Source organism: Papaver somniferum, chromosome 6 (assembly GCF_003573695.1).
Source record: "Papaver somniferum cultivar HN1 chromosome 6, ASM357369v1, whole genome shotgun sequence".
NCBI classification, from domain to species: Eukaryota; Viridiplantae; Streptophyta; class Magnoliopsida; order Ranunculales; family Papaveraceae; genus Papaver; species Papaver somniferum.
This window is the reverse complement of record NC_039363.1, coordinates 82,632,403-82,649,294: the sequence shown is the minus strand read 5'-3', so window position 1 is coordinate 82,649,294 and position 16,892 is coordinate 82,632,403. Positions and strand designations below refer to the sequence as shown.

At 39.8% G+C, this 16,892-nt stretch overlaps 1 protein-coding gene across 1 annotated transcript; it reads left to right on the top strand.

Moving 5' to 3' along the window:
• Nucleotides 1-11,264: 11,264 nt before the first annotated feature.
• On the top strand, nucleotides 11,265-13,026 carry LOC113290995. Its single transcript, XM_026540576.1, has 2 exons — nucleotides 11,265-11,312; nucleotides 12,478-13,026. Exons 1-2 carry the CDS (start codon nucleotides 11,265-11,267, stop codon nucleotides 13,024-13,026), a joined length of 597 nt encoding a protein of 198 aa, XP_026396361.1.
• Nucleotides 13,027-16,892: the final 3,866 nt, after the last annotated feature.

Below are 16,892 nucleotides of genomic sequence, written 5' to 3'. Positions count from 1 at the left end.
TAAACACCGACTTGTATGAGAGTGATATACTGCCTTTTAGTGGAAATGCAATACGAGTTGAGGACGAAAAATTTTGTGAGGTTGAATGTACTTAAGGGGTACAATTCTGTTTCAGTTTCTCATAATTGAATACCTTGCGCATTTACTTCAAAGGAAAATTATAGTATTGCTGATTCTAGTCTCTCACGAAAATAAGTGAAATGTTGCTCCAATACATCGGAAATAGTATTCTCAATTTGGAAGGGGTAGGAGGGTGGAGAATGTATCTTCACCCATCACAGCAAACATATCCTCCAGACGGTGCAGCACCAGCTGCTTTTGATGATGAGTACACGCAGCAACCACCTCATGTTTACGCTCAGCAAGGCGCCCTGTCTGGTTATAGTCAACCTACTGCTCATGAAGCACCTGGATATGCTCAAGGTGGTCAGGTTGGTGGTCATGTTCCATATGGGACTACTCAAGCAGGTTACGGTGAGCATCCAGTTCCCAGTAGTAGTGCGGGCTACCGGTATCCTGGGTCTGTTGAAGCTGGAAACAACAATTATCCTTATGAATTGTTTAATGATTTTTCAGCTTAATTAACAATTAATCTCTGTGTTGAATCCCTGACTTGTGCTTGTATAAGCTATGCTAGGTGCCACACAGGAAACCACATAAGATCTTGTTAGTCAGGTAAATAAATTGCGTGCAAAGATGAGGCGATGGATGCGGGAACTGGAACACTAGATTGTGTCAATGAAAGTGAGTCCTCCATCATGCAAAAACATACCTGGCAGAACGAGTAAGTGAATTTACAATGCATCTCCTCATGCAAAGGTGCTATGGAAATCACGTTAGGCTTAACAATCATGTGACTATCTTTAAGAAGTTACTTAAGTTTGTACACCTTTAAAGTGATGTTTTGTGCTGAGAATTTCAACGAAAAGAGATGAGGATCATTTTGTGATGATTAGTTGTTGTACCCATTGCTGCTATGCACTAGCTCAAAGAAAGAGGTAAGCCTTAACTAATTTTAAATCATCTAAATGTGGGGGCTGTCTGTCATAGGAATGCTTAACGTGTTCAAGGCCTTTTGGCCAGTTTGTTTGCAAACGCACATATAAAATTTGCTGGATATTAATGCATATATTTCGGTATTCCATTGTTATATATTTTACAACCACTAACAAATCTTAGATGTTGAAGATTTGGCAGGAAACTAATGTGTTTTAACGTGGTCTAAAGGATCAGTAAGTAATCAAAAGAAATTTTGAGGACATAGTTTCTGTCTAACGTGTTTATGTGTTGTAAAACAGATGTGCATATCCGCGTTTACCCTGGGAAATCACCAGGATGCTCTGATTAGAGGTCGAGAGATTGGAATGCATGAGGTACATGTTTAATTACAAATATGTGATATATATTGCACTAACCTTAATTTTGAGGTAGCTATAAAGAATGTACTAGTGAATAGTACATGTGATATTTACGATTTGACTGAAAGACCAAGTTGATTGATATGATCTAAAGGATCTAAGTGAACCAGAAGATATTCTGAAGGAAATTAGTCTTTGTCAAACTCGATGCGGTTAATGTGTGTTGTAAATGTGCAGTATAGCAGGTGTATACAAACACACTAGTATCTCAAAAGAATTACTGGGATAATCTGATCAGAGACTTGTGATATGACTTGTCATACTTGAGGTACATCTTAAATTGTGTATGTAATACATATTGTACTGACCTTAAGAGATGTTGTTGTTTCAGGCGATGAAAAATCTTAGCCTATGTGTGTATCCTCTTAAGGAGTGTTTGTCTAAGGAAGCCCTTAAAACAGACAAGATGAACTTGTATATTGAAGAAATCAAAGTTCGTGTGCTTTAATTCAAGCATAAGAGGAAGACGAATGATTACTAAGGTGCTTCTTAGAAGATATTCCTCTGTGACCGAAGCCTGTGGCCATCATTGCAGAAACTCAATTGACTATGTGAGTCTACAGTAAATGAGAAATGACAAAGTCTAGACATACTCGAAGAAGGCTAATTCGGTAAGACAACTATACTCTTTAATGAAGTGATTTTAGTTGATTCGTGAAGTCAAAAAGAGGTCTCAGTAGACATGTAAAGTCAAAAGAGAACCTCACAGACTTAGGGAAGTCAACAGAAAAATTAGTGGTCCTTTGACGAAAGGATTTTCTAAAGAGATAGTTCGTAATTATACATCGAGGGGAATGGGACTTAAGCTCATATAAAATAAACTTGCCATGAAGGATACTCAACCTTGCTGACTGGAGATCCCAAGATCAAGGTTTCGAATGAGACAACTAATTTATGGTAGGTAAAGGTAAACACTATCAGAGAATTATATTCTCTCTGTCCCTTCCCTATGGTGTAGATGTGATAGTGTGACTGCATGTGAAGGGTGACTTTTAATAAGTCTTAATGAGTTCCATAGTTTCAATTTAAGATTGAAGTGGGGTGTAGCAGTGAACACTCTTAATGGAACTCACCTATCTGAATGAGGAAGTGGGTCGCTTTCTATGAGAATATGAGCTGATTCTCTAGAGCATTCTGAGAAACAAGACGTCCAGGGCCAAAATGGACACAACGGCGGAGCTTGGCAGCAACCTTGGAGATATCATGTGTGGTTGTTATCGCGAGTTACACCAAATGTTAGACAGTTCAAGACCTAATGGACACTGGCTAATAAGTAGTTCAGGTAACCTCTCACTAAGCAAAGGTTCAAGACCTTATGGACACCTATGCCTATTCGTGATATTTCTTGTTTTCCGTGTTTTATCGTATTTTTATTCATGTGGGGGATTGTTGGAAAAAATACAGTTTTATGTGAATAAAAATTACTAATAAAAAGGTTTTTCCAAAAAATAAAAACACCTTCCAAATTTATCTCTTAGTTTTTACGGGATAAGTTTACTATATATTTTTTGGATTTGGGTTAGGGTTTTATATATGAATAACCTCTTTTTATTGCTGTTATATATAGAAAAACCTCTCATATATCCCCGTGTGTTTTTGAGTACTTCTTCTTCGTTTTTCGATGTTTGATACGAGGGTTTTAAGTGCTAACGATTCGTGAGTTTTTCCGCTGCCAAGTTCTAGAAGGACAAGTTTGAATGTGCTATTCAAGCTTGTTAAGATTGTTGTATCTTGGAGGCAGATGTACCCGTAGGGCTATAGCATCATCTTTTTCAGAGTGTAGCCGGGCATTCTTGTCTTAAGGACAGTATGTTGAACATGCGCCTCAATCTACCATTACCATTTCCTTGTTTCCATGGTGTTTAACAGGATGTTCAAGACATTAACAGTTGACTAAGGAGAACACACAAAAAACAGATAAGTGCCTCTTATATTATTAGTTGATTGATTAATTTTTAATTGTTATTAACCAACACTTCTTGTGTCCCCGTAAATTAAGTCTTCACTTGATAACGAACTCAGTGTCTGACTCTTGAATCTTCACATGTAATACCTGAAATAACAACTTGATTCTACTATCAAAAGCCTCACACAATTAAATTTATTGAGGTTGACATATTTGATAATTTATACATAGATTCCAACAAACATGAAATTCCAGATCCACTATAAAGTGAGTTTGGTGTCGTTGTGAGTTCTACCAAACCGATTTTTTATTGTGTAGTGTTGTGAGTTGGTGTATTGTCTTGCAAAAATAAAGTGGTTAGATGTTTGATAAACTAAAATATCATAGAACCAATAAATTGTAAATTCTGTTCGGTAAATTTTCATGTTGAAGTGCTAATGATGTGACTAATGAAGAAAACATACATGGCATAAAATTATTTTTAATGATATTTCTTAATTACAAAATGTAATTTTTATTTTGAATATTATTTAATTAAATATTAAAATAATAATAATTTTGTACAGATTTTAATCCTTTTAATTGTAATTTCGTTTCGATTTTAATTTTTTACAAGGAATCATTTGTGTTGGCTTTATTTTATTATAAATTTAACTAAAACAAATCTATTGGATTATTGATATCCAACCCATTCATCCGTGCATCCATTGGATGCAAATACGTTTGATATATTACGGATTTCAAATTTTGTATCTGCGTCCAATATAACATCCAACGTATTTGCATCCAACGGATGCACGGGTAAACGGATTGGATATGTACTTAAGAAGGGGGAATCCAGCAAACACATACAAGATGACGGAGACAAAACTGACAAAAGCAACATTATCTGACGACTGAAATATATATGAATATCCTTCCAAGTAACGTACCCTGCTAACTGAAGATTCATCCTCTCCTTCTGTAAGATGTGAAATTATTCAAAGGAAAAAAGAACTCAATCTCTCAACCAGATGTGTCTCTTAAGCTCACTATTTTTCCTTAATTTCTTCCTTGTTGCAGGAGCTACAAGTACTACCAAGATATACACCTTAAATAGTTAAGTTTAAGTTGCATTATCTCCCACCTCTTTAAGGCAAGCAAGTTTAATTGAAATTTTTACTCTCTTTTTTGTTCACCAAACGGAAAATGATTAACCAAACAGATTTTGTTTAACCAAACGGATTAGAAACTAAAATGTTAAACAAAATAAGAATTATTTAGTTAAGAAATATAAATAAGGACTGAAATGCTTAATGAAATAGGGACATAAAAATAATAATATATAAAATCGTTTATTTACAAAAATATCATTTTTATAAAATAAAGATAAATATTTTAAAATTTCGTATCTTCCAAATGCTACATCGGATATTTGTTAATTTTATATATTTGGAAAGCTCTTTCAATCACATACGGAACGAGTATAAACAACCATATCAAATTTTTACTTTTTAATATATTTATAGTTCTCCGAAAAATAGCTATAATTTAAAGGTACATTGAAAGAGCTTATGTACTTTTTATATGTTGCCTGTATAATGCTCAAATACTTCACTTGATAAACTATAAAATTACTTAGAGGAATCTATAGATTTTAGTTTCGGTACGAAAGATTACCTCCGTTTCATTAAAAGTGATACTTTAATTTTTTTTCTTTCCACTTTTACTTAACATTAGGCTAAATTGAAAACTAAAATGAAGGTACCACATTTCATAAATGGAATGAAAAATTAATGTTGTCAACGTGCATCGCACATGCTCACTACTTTTTTTTAAGCAAATAAGACAACACAACTACAAGTTATCAGCTCTTCCTTTCATATAATCATTGCACAAAATAGGAAGGAGCCACACCGGTGGAACAACCCAAGCCATATGGTTAGCATTATCCTTGCCCCATTGAGCTAGTTCGTGGGCAGCCCCATTACATATTCGATTAACAGCTTTAAAAGATAATGACCGAAAACTGGAAATTAAGTCTTTAATATCTTGGAATAGATAATGTGTTCGTAGATCCCCAAGAAGAGTTTCTTGTTAATCTTCTCGATAATAATTGCGGCATCGGCTTCAATTATGATATGGTCCAACTCTCTTCCCTTCGTAACTCTTAACGCGTCTCTGATTCCACGAACTTCTGCTTCTTCTGCTGAGAGACAAGCCAGATTGGTCGATTCTGCGTAGATAAAGTTGTGGGTTGAGTCTCTTATTAAGAAACCTGAACCCCCAATTTCTGAATTCGGGTTCCAAACGCCATCAATGTTAATTTTTAACCGATTCCCAGGTGGAGCTACCCAAGAAGATAAGATTGACTGATTCTGTGTAATTACATAGATACGACTGATTATAGGGGTTTTAGGTATATCCATCATCATGACTTTTGCTCTTGACAGAATAACTATTGGTTCCTCCTGCTTATTATTGTGCACAATATCATTTCGACTTGTCCAAATAGACCATATCACACAGGCAATCAAAGGAAATTGCTCAGCTCTCGAGGAAGGATCATGGTAAGGATACAACTGCAACCAAAATTTTGTCCCTTGCACAAATGTAAAATCCCGGAACTGATCACATTGATGTTTAGTAATTGCCAAACTCTTGCAAGCTTTTTACAAGTAACTAATGCATGCATGATTGATTCAGACTTTATCTTGCATTTAGGACAGTAATAATCAGAGATGTGAATCCTTTTATGAAGTATTTCATTCACTGGTAGAGCACCTTTTAATGCTCACTACTTGTTAGTTGTAGTGTAGGTAGATGAATTTCAGACTATTACTCTGGGGACTCTAGCTGTTTTACTTTTTGTTATACGTCAAACTCCAATGTTACATTTAGAGACAAAGACGAAGTTTCCTCTGCAGTGGCTTTACCAACATCAAACTTGGAAAATGGAAAAAAAGAGAGAAAGTGAGGTTTATAGGCTCGCATGCTATGAGTAAATTAATTTTGTATGTTTCCTGCAATAGTAGTAAGTTTAATGTTGCTTTCAGAAAATCAACTCTCCCCCTCACCTAATCCTGCAGCAGCAAAGAAGTTTCCAACTTATGCTTTTAGGTCTTTAACCTTCTGACATACGCGTTTGGTGAAAAATAACACTGGGTAAAAAATACATTTCTCTGCCTGGATGACTCCGGCCCTGCTAGAAAACATTAAAAGACAGGATCCCCATCTCACCCAGCCGAGTCAGCCAGAGATGGCATTCCAAATAAAATAGATTTTTTTTCCTCGTATGCATAAGTTCTTGACAGGGAATACATTTTTACTGAATTAGAAATATTACCATGACTGAGACTGACCAAATTTATTTTTATGGTGAAAAAAAAAAAATCAACTTTGGCGGTCTTGGATCTCGCCAATGAGTCACCCCCATATGCACAAAGATCGCCGTATCCCATCTGCACTCACTCCGGGGACTACACAAACTTAATACTCACGGCAGAAATACATAAAGAACCCACAATGGTGATGCCAAACAAATTGGTGAGTGACCATCCACCACAGTTGCTCAAAGTAACAAACTTCCAATGTAACAGCGAACTACTGCTCGAGTAAATTTACTGGCAGAAGAGTTTGTGTGTAATGCATTTGTCCAAGAAAAAGCCACGGCAACATATAATCTTGTGTAAGCTTTGCACAATGACATACCCATCATGCATAATGCAGGACTAAATGGTAAAAAGTGTAATCAACGAAACTTGTTTTAAGATGATAATAGCAGTATATTAGTTGGCTCAGCACTGGAGTGTTTGTCAAAGTTATAAAAGGCCTTTCTACCTTTTCCATTGTAACCCCTTGTCACTCTAGCTGTTACTTATAATTTTGACATGAAACTTTAGTGTGTCGTTAAGTTCATCATTAATGGTGAACATGGGATAGCCAAGAGGAGGATGTTGAGATAGTTGTTGAATACAGCAAAATTATAGCTTGCTTTTAAGCTGCACATGATCAGTAAAAAAGATTATGCTGAAATAGATAGTGTGAATAAAAGGGGTGCTCGATCTAGATTCAATGCATATTTTGTAAAAGAATATATGAGTGGAAGCAGAATTTTATTTGACTGAATGCAAATTTTGAAACTAGGCTATTGTGAATAATAGGCGTATGATCACTGGTAATAATTCATAGCAAGTGTTCCTTTTATATTTGTCCCATCTCTCGAAAGGTTTATTTAGCGCATTGTTGTTCTTTCTTAGCAAGAACTTCACTATGTAATTTTACTTTTCTGTCATGTTACAGCTCAAAGGCTCCAACTTGCTAGCGTATACAAAGGTGAAGCAGATAAAACTCTACAAGTAAAGAGAGGTGAGGCTGAAGCAGTGGCGAAGTACCTCGGCAGGGTCGGTGTGGCACGACAGAGGCAGGCATATACTAAGAAATACGTACACCCCTACGTCCGAGGACATCCGCTATGCGGCCACTCATTATAGCACCTATCACTGCTCCAATTGTTAAAATTGAACCGAAAAATGAGTACTGCATAAAATAAACAACCACACGACATGAAATCCCCATAGAAATGTAACTAGTTGTTTCCATAATAAAATTCATTAATATGAGATGAGACAAAATTGAAATTGAATTACCTCTGCTAAGGAAAGGCCAAGTTCATTCATAATCCCATACTGTGTTAGTGATGAATATCCTATCTGATAATGCAACAAAACATACAATACTTAAATTTGATTAAGCTTAAACTGGATTAGTGCAGTTCCCACTGTGATCCTATTCTTACACATGCATGAACTTTTTTCCCAAGTCAGCCAAAAAGGTTATGGATGATCACTTAGTATTTTTGGCACAGTTAAAATATTTCTTCACCAAGAAAATAATTATGACATGCAAGCTATATTCTCCATTTAAAGTTTTGAAAAAGAGGTTCTCCATTTACTAATCCTATTCCTTATATGGTATGGGAACAGTAATTATTGCAGGCTATTCTGAGCACCGTCCTAGTAATTTCCTGAAACCACTCTATATCTACTCTCAACTCCAATATTTGTTCCTAAAACCAAATTTCTCCTTCTCTTTTCGTTTCTGCAAAAACAAGTTCCTCTGCTTTTTTTCTTTCAGCAAGAGAAAATGAAGATTCTCAATTTAGTGATTTTCTTTCTTCTTCTGAGCACCTTCTTAGTGATTTCCTGAATCCACTCTACATCTACTCTCTTCTCCATTTGTAGGTGTAAATAATCCACAGATCTTGGTGGAGCAATCCTAGGCAATGTTCCATCGATAAGAGGGAAAGTGCGAAGTACCGAGTCACCTTATCCAAGCCCGGCGCGAGGCAAGAGGCACCAACAGAACCCGTGAAGATAGTACGTGTAAAGGTAAAGATCGGATGTGACGCCTGTCAAGTATTAGGGTAATAAATGCTCTGACAAGGCCGTTGAGAAGATAAGAAGAATCTGGTCAAAGCAAAACTCGGGACTAATGATATCGGGTTAAGATGAAAGACGATATCGGTCATACCCCACTGAACAAAACAACCAACATCGGATAGGAGGACGTCGGGAGAAGACTTCACTAAGCTCGGCTTAACATCTCGGAAGGGACATTGCTCATCACCCGAGAAGAATATCAAGGAAGATGTACCAGGACTTACACTGTATCTTGTGTGTATCATGATGTGCGTCTATAAATAGAGAGCTTTGTAAAGAGTTAAGGACCAAGCAATTCAGTGAGAGAAGAGAATACTAAGAGCTTGGTAGAGTGAATAGAGAGCTTGCTAGTAAGATACACCCTTTGTAACCTTGAATCAAGCAATAAGATCATCCCTTTACCCCCGTGGACGTAGGTAATCATACCGAACCACGTATATCTTGTGTTCTTGTTCATCTCTTGCTTGTTTACTTATGTTATGTGTTCTTAAGATCCATTGGATTTAGTAATAGGATTTTCCACATCTACATTCTGGTGCCAACTAAGGGGACCGTGTAACATCTTTAGATACCTTGCATAAAAGCCATTAAGAGAGATTCCAAAGCTCCTAAATCATCTCATGATGTTAGTCGATGCTAAGTGAAAGACTCTTGTGGTTCAACATATAAGTTGGTAGATGAGTCTTTGAAAGCACCTTTTTCTTAAACTCTTTTACAATCGTTTTGTTTGTTGTACTTGTTGAGCTCGAATCTCTGTTCAGTCGAGTAGCTTTGGTAACATATGATTGTAATCAAGTCATTGTCTTCTCGTTTCGTTTCCTATAGTCAAAGGAAAATTTCTTTATCTTCTGAGTCAAGGAAACTTCTTATTTGTTGTTCTCTCTTTCAAAAAAACATGTTCTTTACATCAAGATCCTTGAAAAAATTATAAGTAAGATCTCGGATATGAATTGTGGTCGATTGTGTTATTCCTTTCACGTTTCCTTACATGTCTATGACGAGCTGTTAGAAAGATTCAAAAGCTCCCAAAATATCATCTTTGATGTTTGGTAGTAGTTAAAGAGAAACTTCATCTCGCTGGTCATTTTTCGTCCTAGAGTAATAAAATACAACAGTAGCAGTGGCAAAACCGACTCAAAATCATTGAGTTAGGGGTACCAAAACTATGGCTAGAAAGGGTATGATGAACATTTCGATGACGATCTCATCCTAACCCCATGACAAGAGCCTTACAACGTCGCTAGAAAGCCAAAGGAATCCAAAGGTAAAGCTATCCTTGTGGAGTTCCGAGGAAATAATCAAGAAACCCTGTTTTGGCAACCTGTGTAGTTGGGACACCGGCAAAACGATTGGCGGAAGTCACCACTACAAACCCTGTCCAAGAAAGAAACTTTCCGATCAGATGTATGGACGGTTAATGATTTCTGGTACAAGGAATCTTAGGACAAATAATGATTAATGCATGTGAAAGGTATCGAAAGTGACATAACATAACACCCTTTAAAAAACTGTCATATTAGTCAAAACCGCCTAATTTGCTGAGTTCAGCATGTCAAAGTAAAAGGAAATCGTACTTGATTGGTTTTTTTCTCTTTTGGGTATCAGAACCCTTGCACTTCATCCTTAAACTTTTTTGAAAACAGTTAAAAGTGAGGTGTTGTGTATTTGCTGATGTAGGTAGGGACGAATACTCGTAGGAGAAAACACACCCGAGCCGATGGCAAGCACTTCAGGGACAGGAAGGATCCTGAGGAATCAGATGGTAGCAGGAACTAGCGCACAAGAAGGAGTGACAGATTCACGACAACCAAATAGCCGACAACACCAGCCGGAAGAATCCCGAGCACCGGGTGGAGGAATGGCCGCTGTCAAAGAGGAAGTCGATCTGGGCCGAGACGATGATCTTCCCACGAGAAGATTGCGCATCAGCCCGATCCAAATGAGACCAGAGAATATGGTAGATGGAATGACCGCATCAGACACAGAGGACGATGAGGAAGCGAAAATGATGCGAGTGGACCGTAGGCGGTCCCGGCAATGCGCAGAGTACCAATATGCTTTGGATCAAGAAGAAGAAAGGCTTACGCGAGTGCGTTTGGGACGAGATAACACATCCCGAGACGTCCCCTCTGTCGCACCTCCAACAGCGCCACCTACCACAACAGGAAATCATCCAGCCATGAGAGCACCAACCCGACATTGATGGCAATTCTAGAAAATCAGAGAAGGCAGGACGACCTAATGAGGGAATTACAAAGAAGAAACCTAGTACTAGAGCACGAGAATTATCAACTCCGGAACCATAGGACTAGGTCATGAGGATCATCGAGCCAAGGGGCGTCCAGCAACCACACTCGATCAAGGTTCACCAGAACTCCATCACTCGGCCAAGGGAGGGAAACCGACCCCAACCGTGCGAGGAGTGGATATGGTCCTCCCGAGAATTCCTCGACCGATGAAGAAGTGCAAAATGGTGGACCCGATGCTTCGACTAAAGCCAAGCTTGAGCAGCTTGAATAAATGGTTATGAAGTTGGCTAGAGATGGGGAGGATGACAAGTTAGCGGAGGTAATTAGTGAAGCAAAAAGAAGACTCAGTTCACCCGAGAGCTAGAGCGAACTCCGTTTCCCCCGAAATGCACACTTCCCACATTCCCATTCAGATTCGACAGCACGGGCGATGCGGGAGAGCACATCAAGATGTATGGTATGTCATTATTACAATGGAAGATTTATGATGTGGTCATGCATAAATTTTTTCCGGCGAGCCTGGATGGGGAAGCGAGGAATTGGTTTTATACCTTAACCTACGAGTCCATAGGCAGTTATGGAGTCTTGGCGGAACATTTCTTGAAACTTACATGCATAACAATATCTCTCGGCCAAGAATAAATAAGTTATTCACTTTGGCACGAAGGTTTCGGGAGCCCTTAAGATCTTTAACGGACATATGGAGAAAACTGTGCACCGATATCGGGAAAGTGCATGTCGACCAACATATATTCGGGTTCGAGAATTCTTTATGGAAGTTCGATCCCATCTGGATAGCCATGTACACCAAGAAACCGCAAACATTGAAGGAGACGAGAAAGATTCGGGAACACTACATTGCGCTGGAGGAAATACATGAAGGAGCAAAAGATAAATGAGTGCAAGAAGCTAGCGCGGCAGTAGGGGAAACTCCTCAAGGGGACTCAAAACGGTCAGAAAAGAGGCCGATGGCACCACACCAATGTTCGAGAAAGAAGGAATGGATAGAAAAAGGAAAGAGGCCTCGTCATGAGCCGAGAACTTACACACCCCTAAATGCACCACTAGAAGAAATCTTCAAGGAAGTAAAGAAAAGAAGCGACATCAGATACCCGGAAACTAGAGGGAAACAGTTCGACGAGACAAGGAACCATCTCGAGTTTTTCCATTATCAACAATACCGAGGTCACTCGACCAACAATTGTCGGGAAGTAAAGGACATCGTCCAACATTTGATTCGGGACGGATACTTGCATCACTTTGTTAAACAAACAACATCGACACCCAACGTACCCGACGCCCCTGTGCATCAGGTAAGGATCGACCGGGGCACCCAGTTCGTCTGTAACACCATCCCGCATTCGGCCACACAAGGATTCGACTTGGGGACTGTCATTACATCACGAATTCACAAGAGAGATCGGGTTGGAAAAGAGATTTTTAGTGTGGAAATAACTTTACCTATGGAATCCTGGATGATGCAGCCGATCACTTTTTCTGTTATAGATGTCCCGATGAATGGCCAAGCACATGGAGACCCCCTAGTCATCACTTTACTCATTGAAAAATTGGGAGTCAAAAGGATATTGGTGGAAAGTGTGAGTTCAGTCGAAGTCCTCTTTTATGACACGTTCAAAAGGATGGAACTATCTGATGACATCTTAATTCCTTCAACATATCGGATTTATGGCTTCAATGAGACAGTAACCGTACCAAAGGGAGAAGTAACTCTCAAAGTCTCAGATGGGGAGGGGTACTTGGATACCCTTACCACCTTTTACGTTGTAGATTTCGTATCACCTTATGAGGTGATTGGCGGCCGACCTTGGATCGCAAGCATCAAAGGGGTAGCCTCCGCCTACCACCAAAGGTTGAGGTTCCCTACTTATCGGGGAGTTGTTGAAGTGATAGGTGATCCTCAGGCAGCGAGACAATGTATGCAACTTGATATTCAACAAAACGAAGAGAAGCGATCAAGACAGCGTCGACAAAAGAATAAATCTAAGGAAATCAAGGCGGGGGAAGAACCATAGAAAGTCATTTCGCAGGCAGTCATGGCCTATGAAGAGGGCGAGAAAAAGATCTTATAGCAATCAAAGGAGATAGTACCTATCAAGGAACCAAAGCCCAACTTCTAGGCCCTAGAGTCTACTCGGGAGATCAACTTAGGAACCGAGGAAGAACCGAAATTAGTTAAAATCGGGACCTTGTTATCGGATGATCAGACAGAGCAGCTGACAACTCTATTACGAGAACATATGGACGTATTCGCCTGGAAAATGCATGACATGGAGGAGATTGACCCGGAGGTGTACTCACATCACCTGAGGATGGATCCCAAGTTCAAGCCGATCCGACAAAAGATGCGCAAAATTTCACCCGAGCTACAAGCAGCGGTAGAGGATGAATTGAAGAAGTTACAAGTTGCTGGAATCATTCGAAAGGCCTGTTACCCTCAATGGATATCAAACATGATGATAGTCCCTAAAAGGAATGAGGTCAGGATCTGTATCAACTTCAGCGATTTGAATAAAGCTTGCCCAAAATACAACTTTCCTCTCGCCAGTATCGATCAACTAGTGGAATCCATAGTTGGATACAAGGCGATAACATTAATGGACGGGTACTCAGGATACAACCAGATCCCTTTGGAACCCGACGATCAGGAATATACATCTTTCTTTACACCAAGGGGGCTATATTGTTATACTAAAATATTGTTCGGATTAAGAAATACAGGTTCCACTTATCAGAGGTTAGCGGAGGACATCTTTGAGGATAAAATACATGACACCATCGAGGTCTACGTGGACGACATGCAAGTAAAAAGCAGGATGGCATCCAGCCATATTGATGATCTTCGAGAAATTTTCCAAACTATGAGAAAATATAAGATGAGAGTGAACCCGAACAAGTGCACGTTTTGGGTAACTTCGAGTAAATTCCTGGGGTACATAATCACTGATAAAGGTATAGAATCCAAACCCGAAAAAATTAGGTCCGTCCTGGAAATGCCATCTCTGGTATTGATTAAATACGTGCAATGGTTAAACGGAAACTTGGCGGCGTTAGGACGGTTCATTTCACAATCGTCGGACAAATGTAAAGAATTATTCGGGACGTTAAGAAAATGAGAAAAGTTCAAGTGGAGCGAGGAATGTGAGTAAGCTTTCCAAAAGATTAAACAACATCTCGCAAGTCTACTCGTATTACAAAGACTCGAGCCCTATGAAGTGCTTACCCTATACCTCAGGGAAACTAGTTATGCTATAAGTGCGGTTTTAGCCAAAAATGTCGGAGCAGAAGAGAAACCCGTGTACTTCATAAGGAAGACTATGAACCCGACGGAGAAGAACTACACCAAAATCGAACAATTGATGCCCGCCCTAGTATTTGCAACACAAAAGCTGCGGACGTATTTTCAAACTCACAAGATCCGATTGCTCACAAAATATTCTATAAAATCAGTGCTTGATAGTGCGGCAAGGTCGGGACAGATCTCTAAATGGGAGTGCTCAAATTAAGCAATTCGACATCTTCTATGAAATGAGGACAACAGTAAAGGCACAGGCGGTGGCCGACTTTCTAGCAGATTTTCCTTTGGACGATGAGGATAAAATCGAGGATATTCCGGGAATGTAAGAAGACCGATAAGATCCATCCGAACTTCTTGAAACATGTAACCCGACACGATGGGAAGTATTCGTGGACGGGTCGTCCAATAAATACGGATCGGGATTAGGGTTAGTCTTCACTACACCAAAAGGGAAAAAGATGGTCCATTCGTTCAGGCTAGAGTCAAGGCAACAAATAATATCATTAAGTACGAGGTCGTAATACATGCCTTACGGTTAATTGTATAGATGGGGATTCATGATGTAAGATTAACTAGTGACTCCCAGTTAGTAATTCTTCAGATTAGTGGACAATACGCTATCCACGATCCTGTATTGCAGAAATATTGGGAACTCGCCCAATTTTACATCAATCAGATTCCCAATATTAAGTTCCGACTCATCTGCAGAAAAGATAATCGTCACTCGGACGCACTAGCCTACATCGCCTCAATGTTAACCAACCCGACTATTGAAGGTATCCGAGTCATGAGGATCTTGATGCCATCCATATCTGAAACAGTAGAAACTAAAGCATATGTAGCTGTAACCACGTCCGATAAGTATGAAGCTGGCGATTGGCGAAAACCCATTCATAAATATTTGGAAACGGGAGAATTACCAAAGGGACGACCCGAGATCAACAAAATCAAAAGCAAAGCAGTATCATATGAATTACGAGACGGTATCCTATATAGAAAATCCTACCTAGGACCGTTCCTGAGGTGCTTAAGCAAAGAGGAAGGGCACTCAATCTTGAATGAGTTGCATTATGGCGCCGCGAGAAATCACAGCTCGGGACGAAGTCTGGCAACCCGAGCCAATACCATGGGATACTTTTGGCCCTACATGAACGAAGATGCAAAGCATATGGTGTTAATTTTCGACGAGTGCCAAAAGTTTGGCAAGAAGATACACGCACCTGCGGTGACCTTAAACTCAGTAATTAGCCCTTGGCTCTTCACCAAGTGGGGGATCGATATCGTGGGACCGTTGCATGTCGGGTCGGGACAAAGAAAGTATTTGATCGTGGCTACTGATTATTTCACCAAGTGGGTGGAAGATGCACCACTAAGGCACATTCGGGACAAGGATGTGTTTCGTTTTATTTTGGAACACATCATCTATCTTTTCGGCGTACCGGAAGCAATCGTTTCGGACAACGGGAAACAACTACTAGGCAAGAACATCGACCTGCTATTTAACACCTACAAAATTCGAAAGAGTAAGGCGACACCCACTTACCCACAAAGTAATGGGCAGGCCAATATCACAAACAAAATAATAGCAGACAATCTGAAAAATAAGTTGGATGGGGAGTACGGCGAATGGTGTGAGGAGCTCTATAATGTTCTATGGGATTACAAAACTAACCGAAGGGACGCGACCGGCTTGTTTCCCTTTATGTTAACATATGGAACCGAGGCCATCCTTCCTACTGAAGCAATGATACCCACCACAAATACTGAGGCATGGAGGCGGAACATCTCGGTAAATCTAATTTTGGCCAAGCTCGATGACTTGGAAGAAACTAGAGAAATGGTTCTCCAAAAAATCGAAAACTACCAAAGGCGACTACAGCGTGAATACAACAAACGAGTCCGTCCAAGGGAGTTCCAACCTGTACAGTTGGTACTAAAGGAACTACCCAGTTATGAACGTGACAAGAAAGGCGGAAAATTAGCGGCAAGATGGGGCGGACCATACACCATCGTGGAGAAAGTGGGAGAAGGAGCGTATAATATATTGAAACCGGATGGAACACCAGAACCGCGTCCATGGAACGCTCAACACTTGAAGTTATATCACCCATGAGAGGTGTACGGGCAGGTATGATACTCTGTCATCTATTTCCTTAAAAATCCACGTGGGGTAGGGAATGTGAAAATTGCGTCTAATGGTCATTCGTACTCGGGGAGACGGGAGTGTGCAAGTGCCGAGGTGACTTACACTCGAATGGACATTCATACTCGAGACGATGTCAGTGTGAAAGTTCCGAGGTGTCTTATACTCGAATGGACATTCGTACTCGGGGCGATGGAAGTGTGCAAGTGCCGAGGTGTCTTACACTCGACGGGCTATTCGAACTCGGGGCAGTGGCAGTGTGCAAGTGCCGGGGTAGTCTAAGGGTCCTAGTGGTTGGAAACCAGTGACCGATTATCGGGGCATGAGTACCCGACAGTCGAGCATACAACATTGCTCCCATTGTAAGTGGCCGAAATCACTTTCCCAGGCTAGTTAATTGATAACTCCCTAGGGATATCGAACCAATAAAACTTAGGAAT

Excerpts from the sequence above, each read along its gene's own strand:
- LOC113290995 (XM_026540576.1), top strand. The coding sequence starts at position 11,265 with ATGGTTATGAAGTTGGCTAGAGATGGGGAGGATGACAAGTTAGCGGAG. Across the intron at positions 11,313-12,477 it reads AGGATGACAAGTTAGCGGAG|CCGATCACTTTTTCTGTTAT; the intron begins GTAATTAGTGAA and ends TGGATGATGCAG.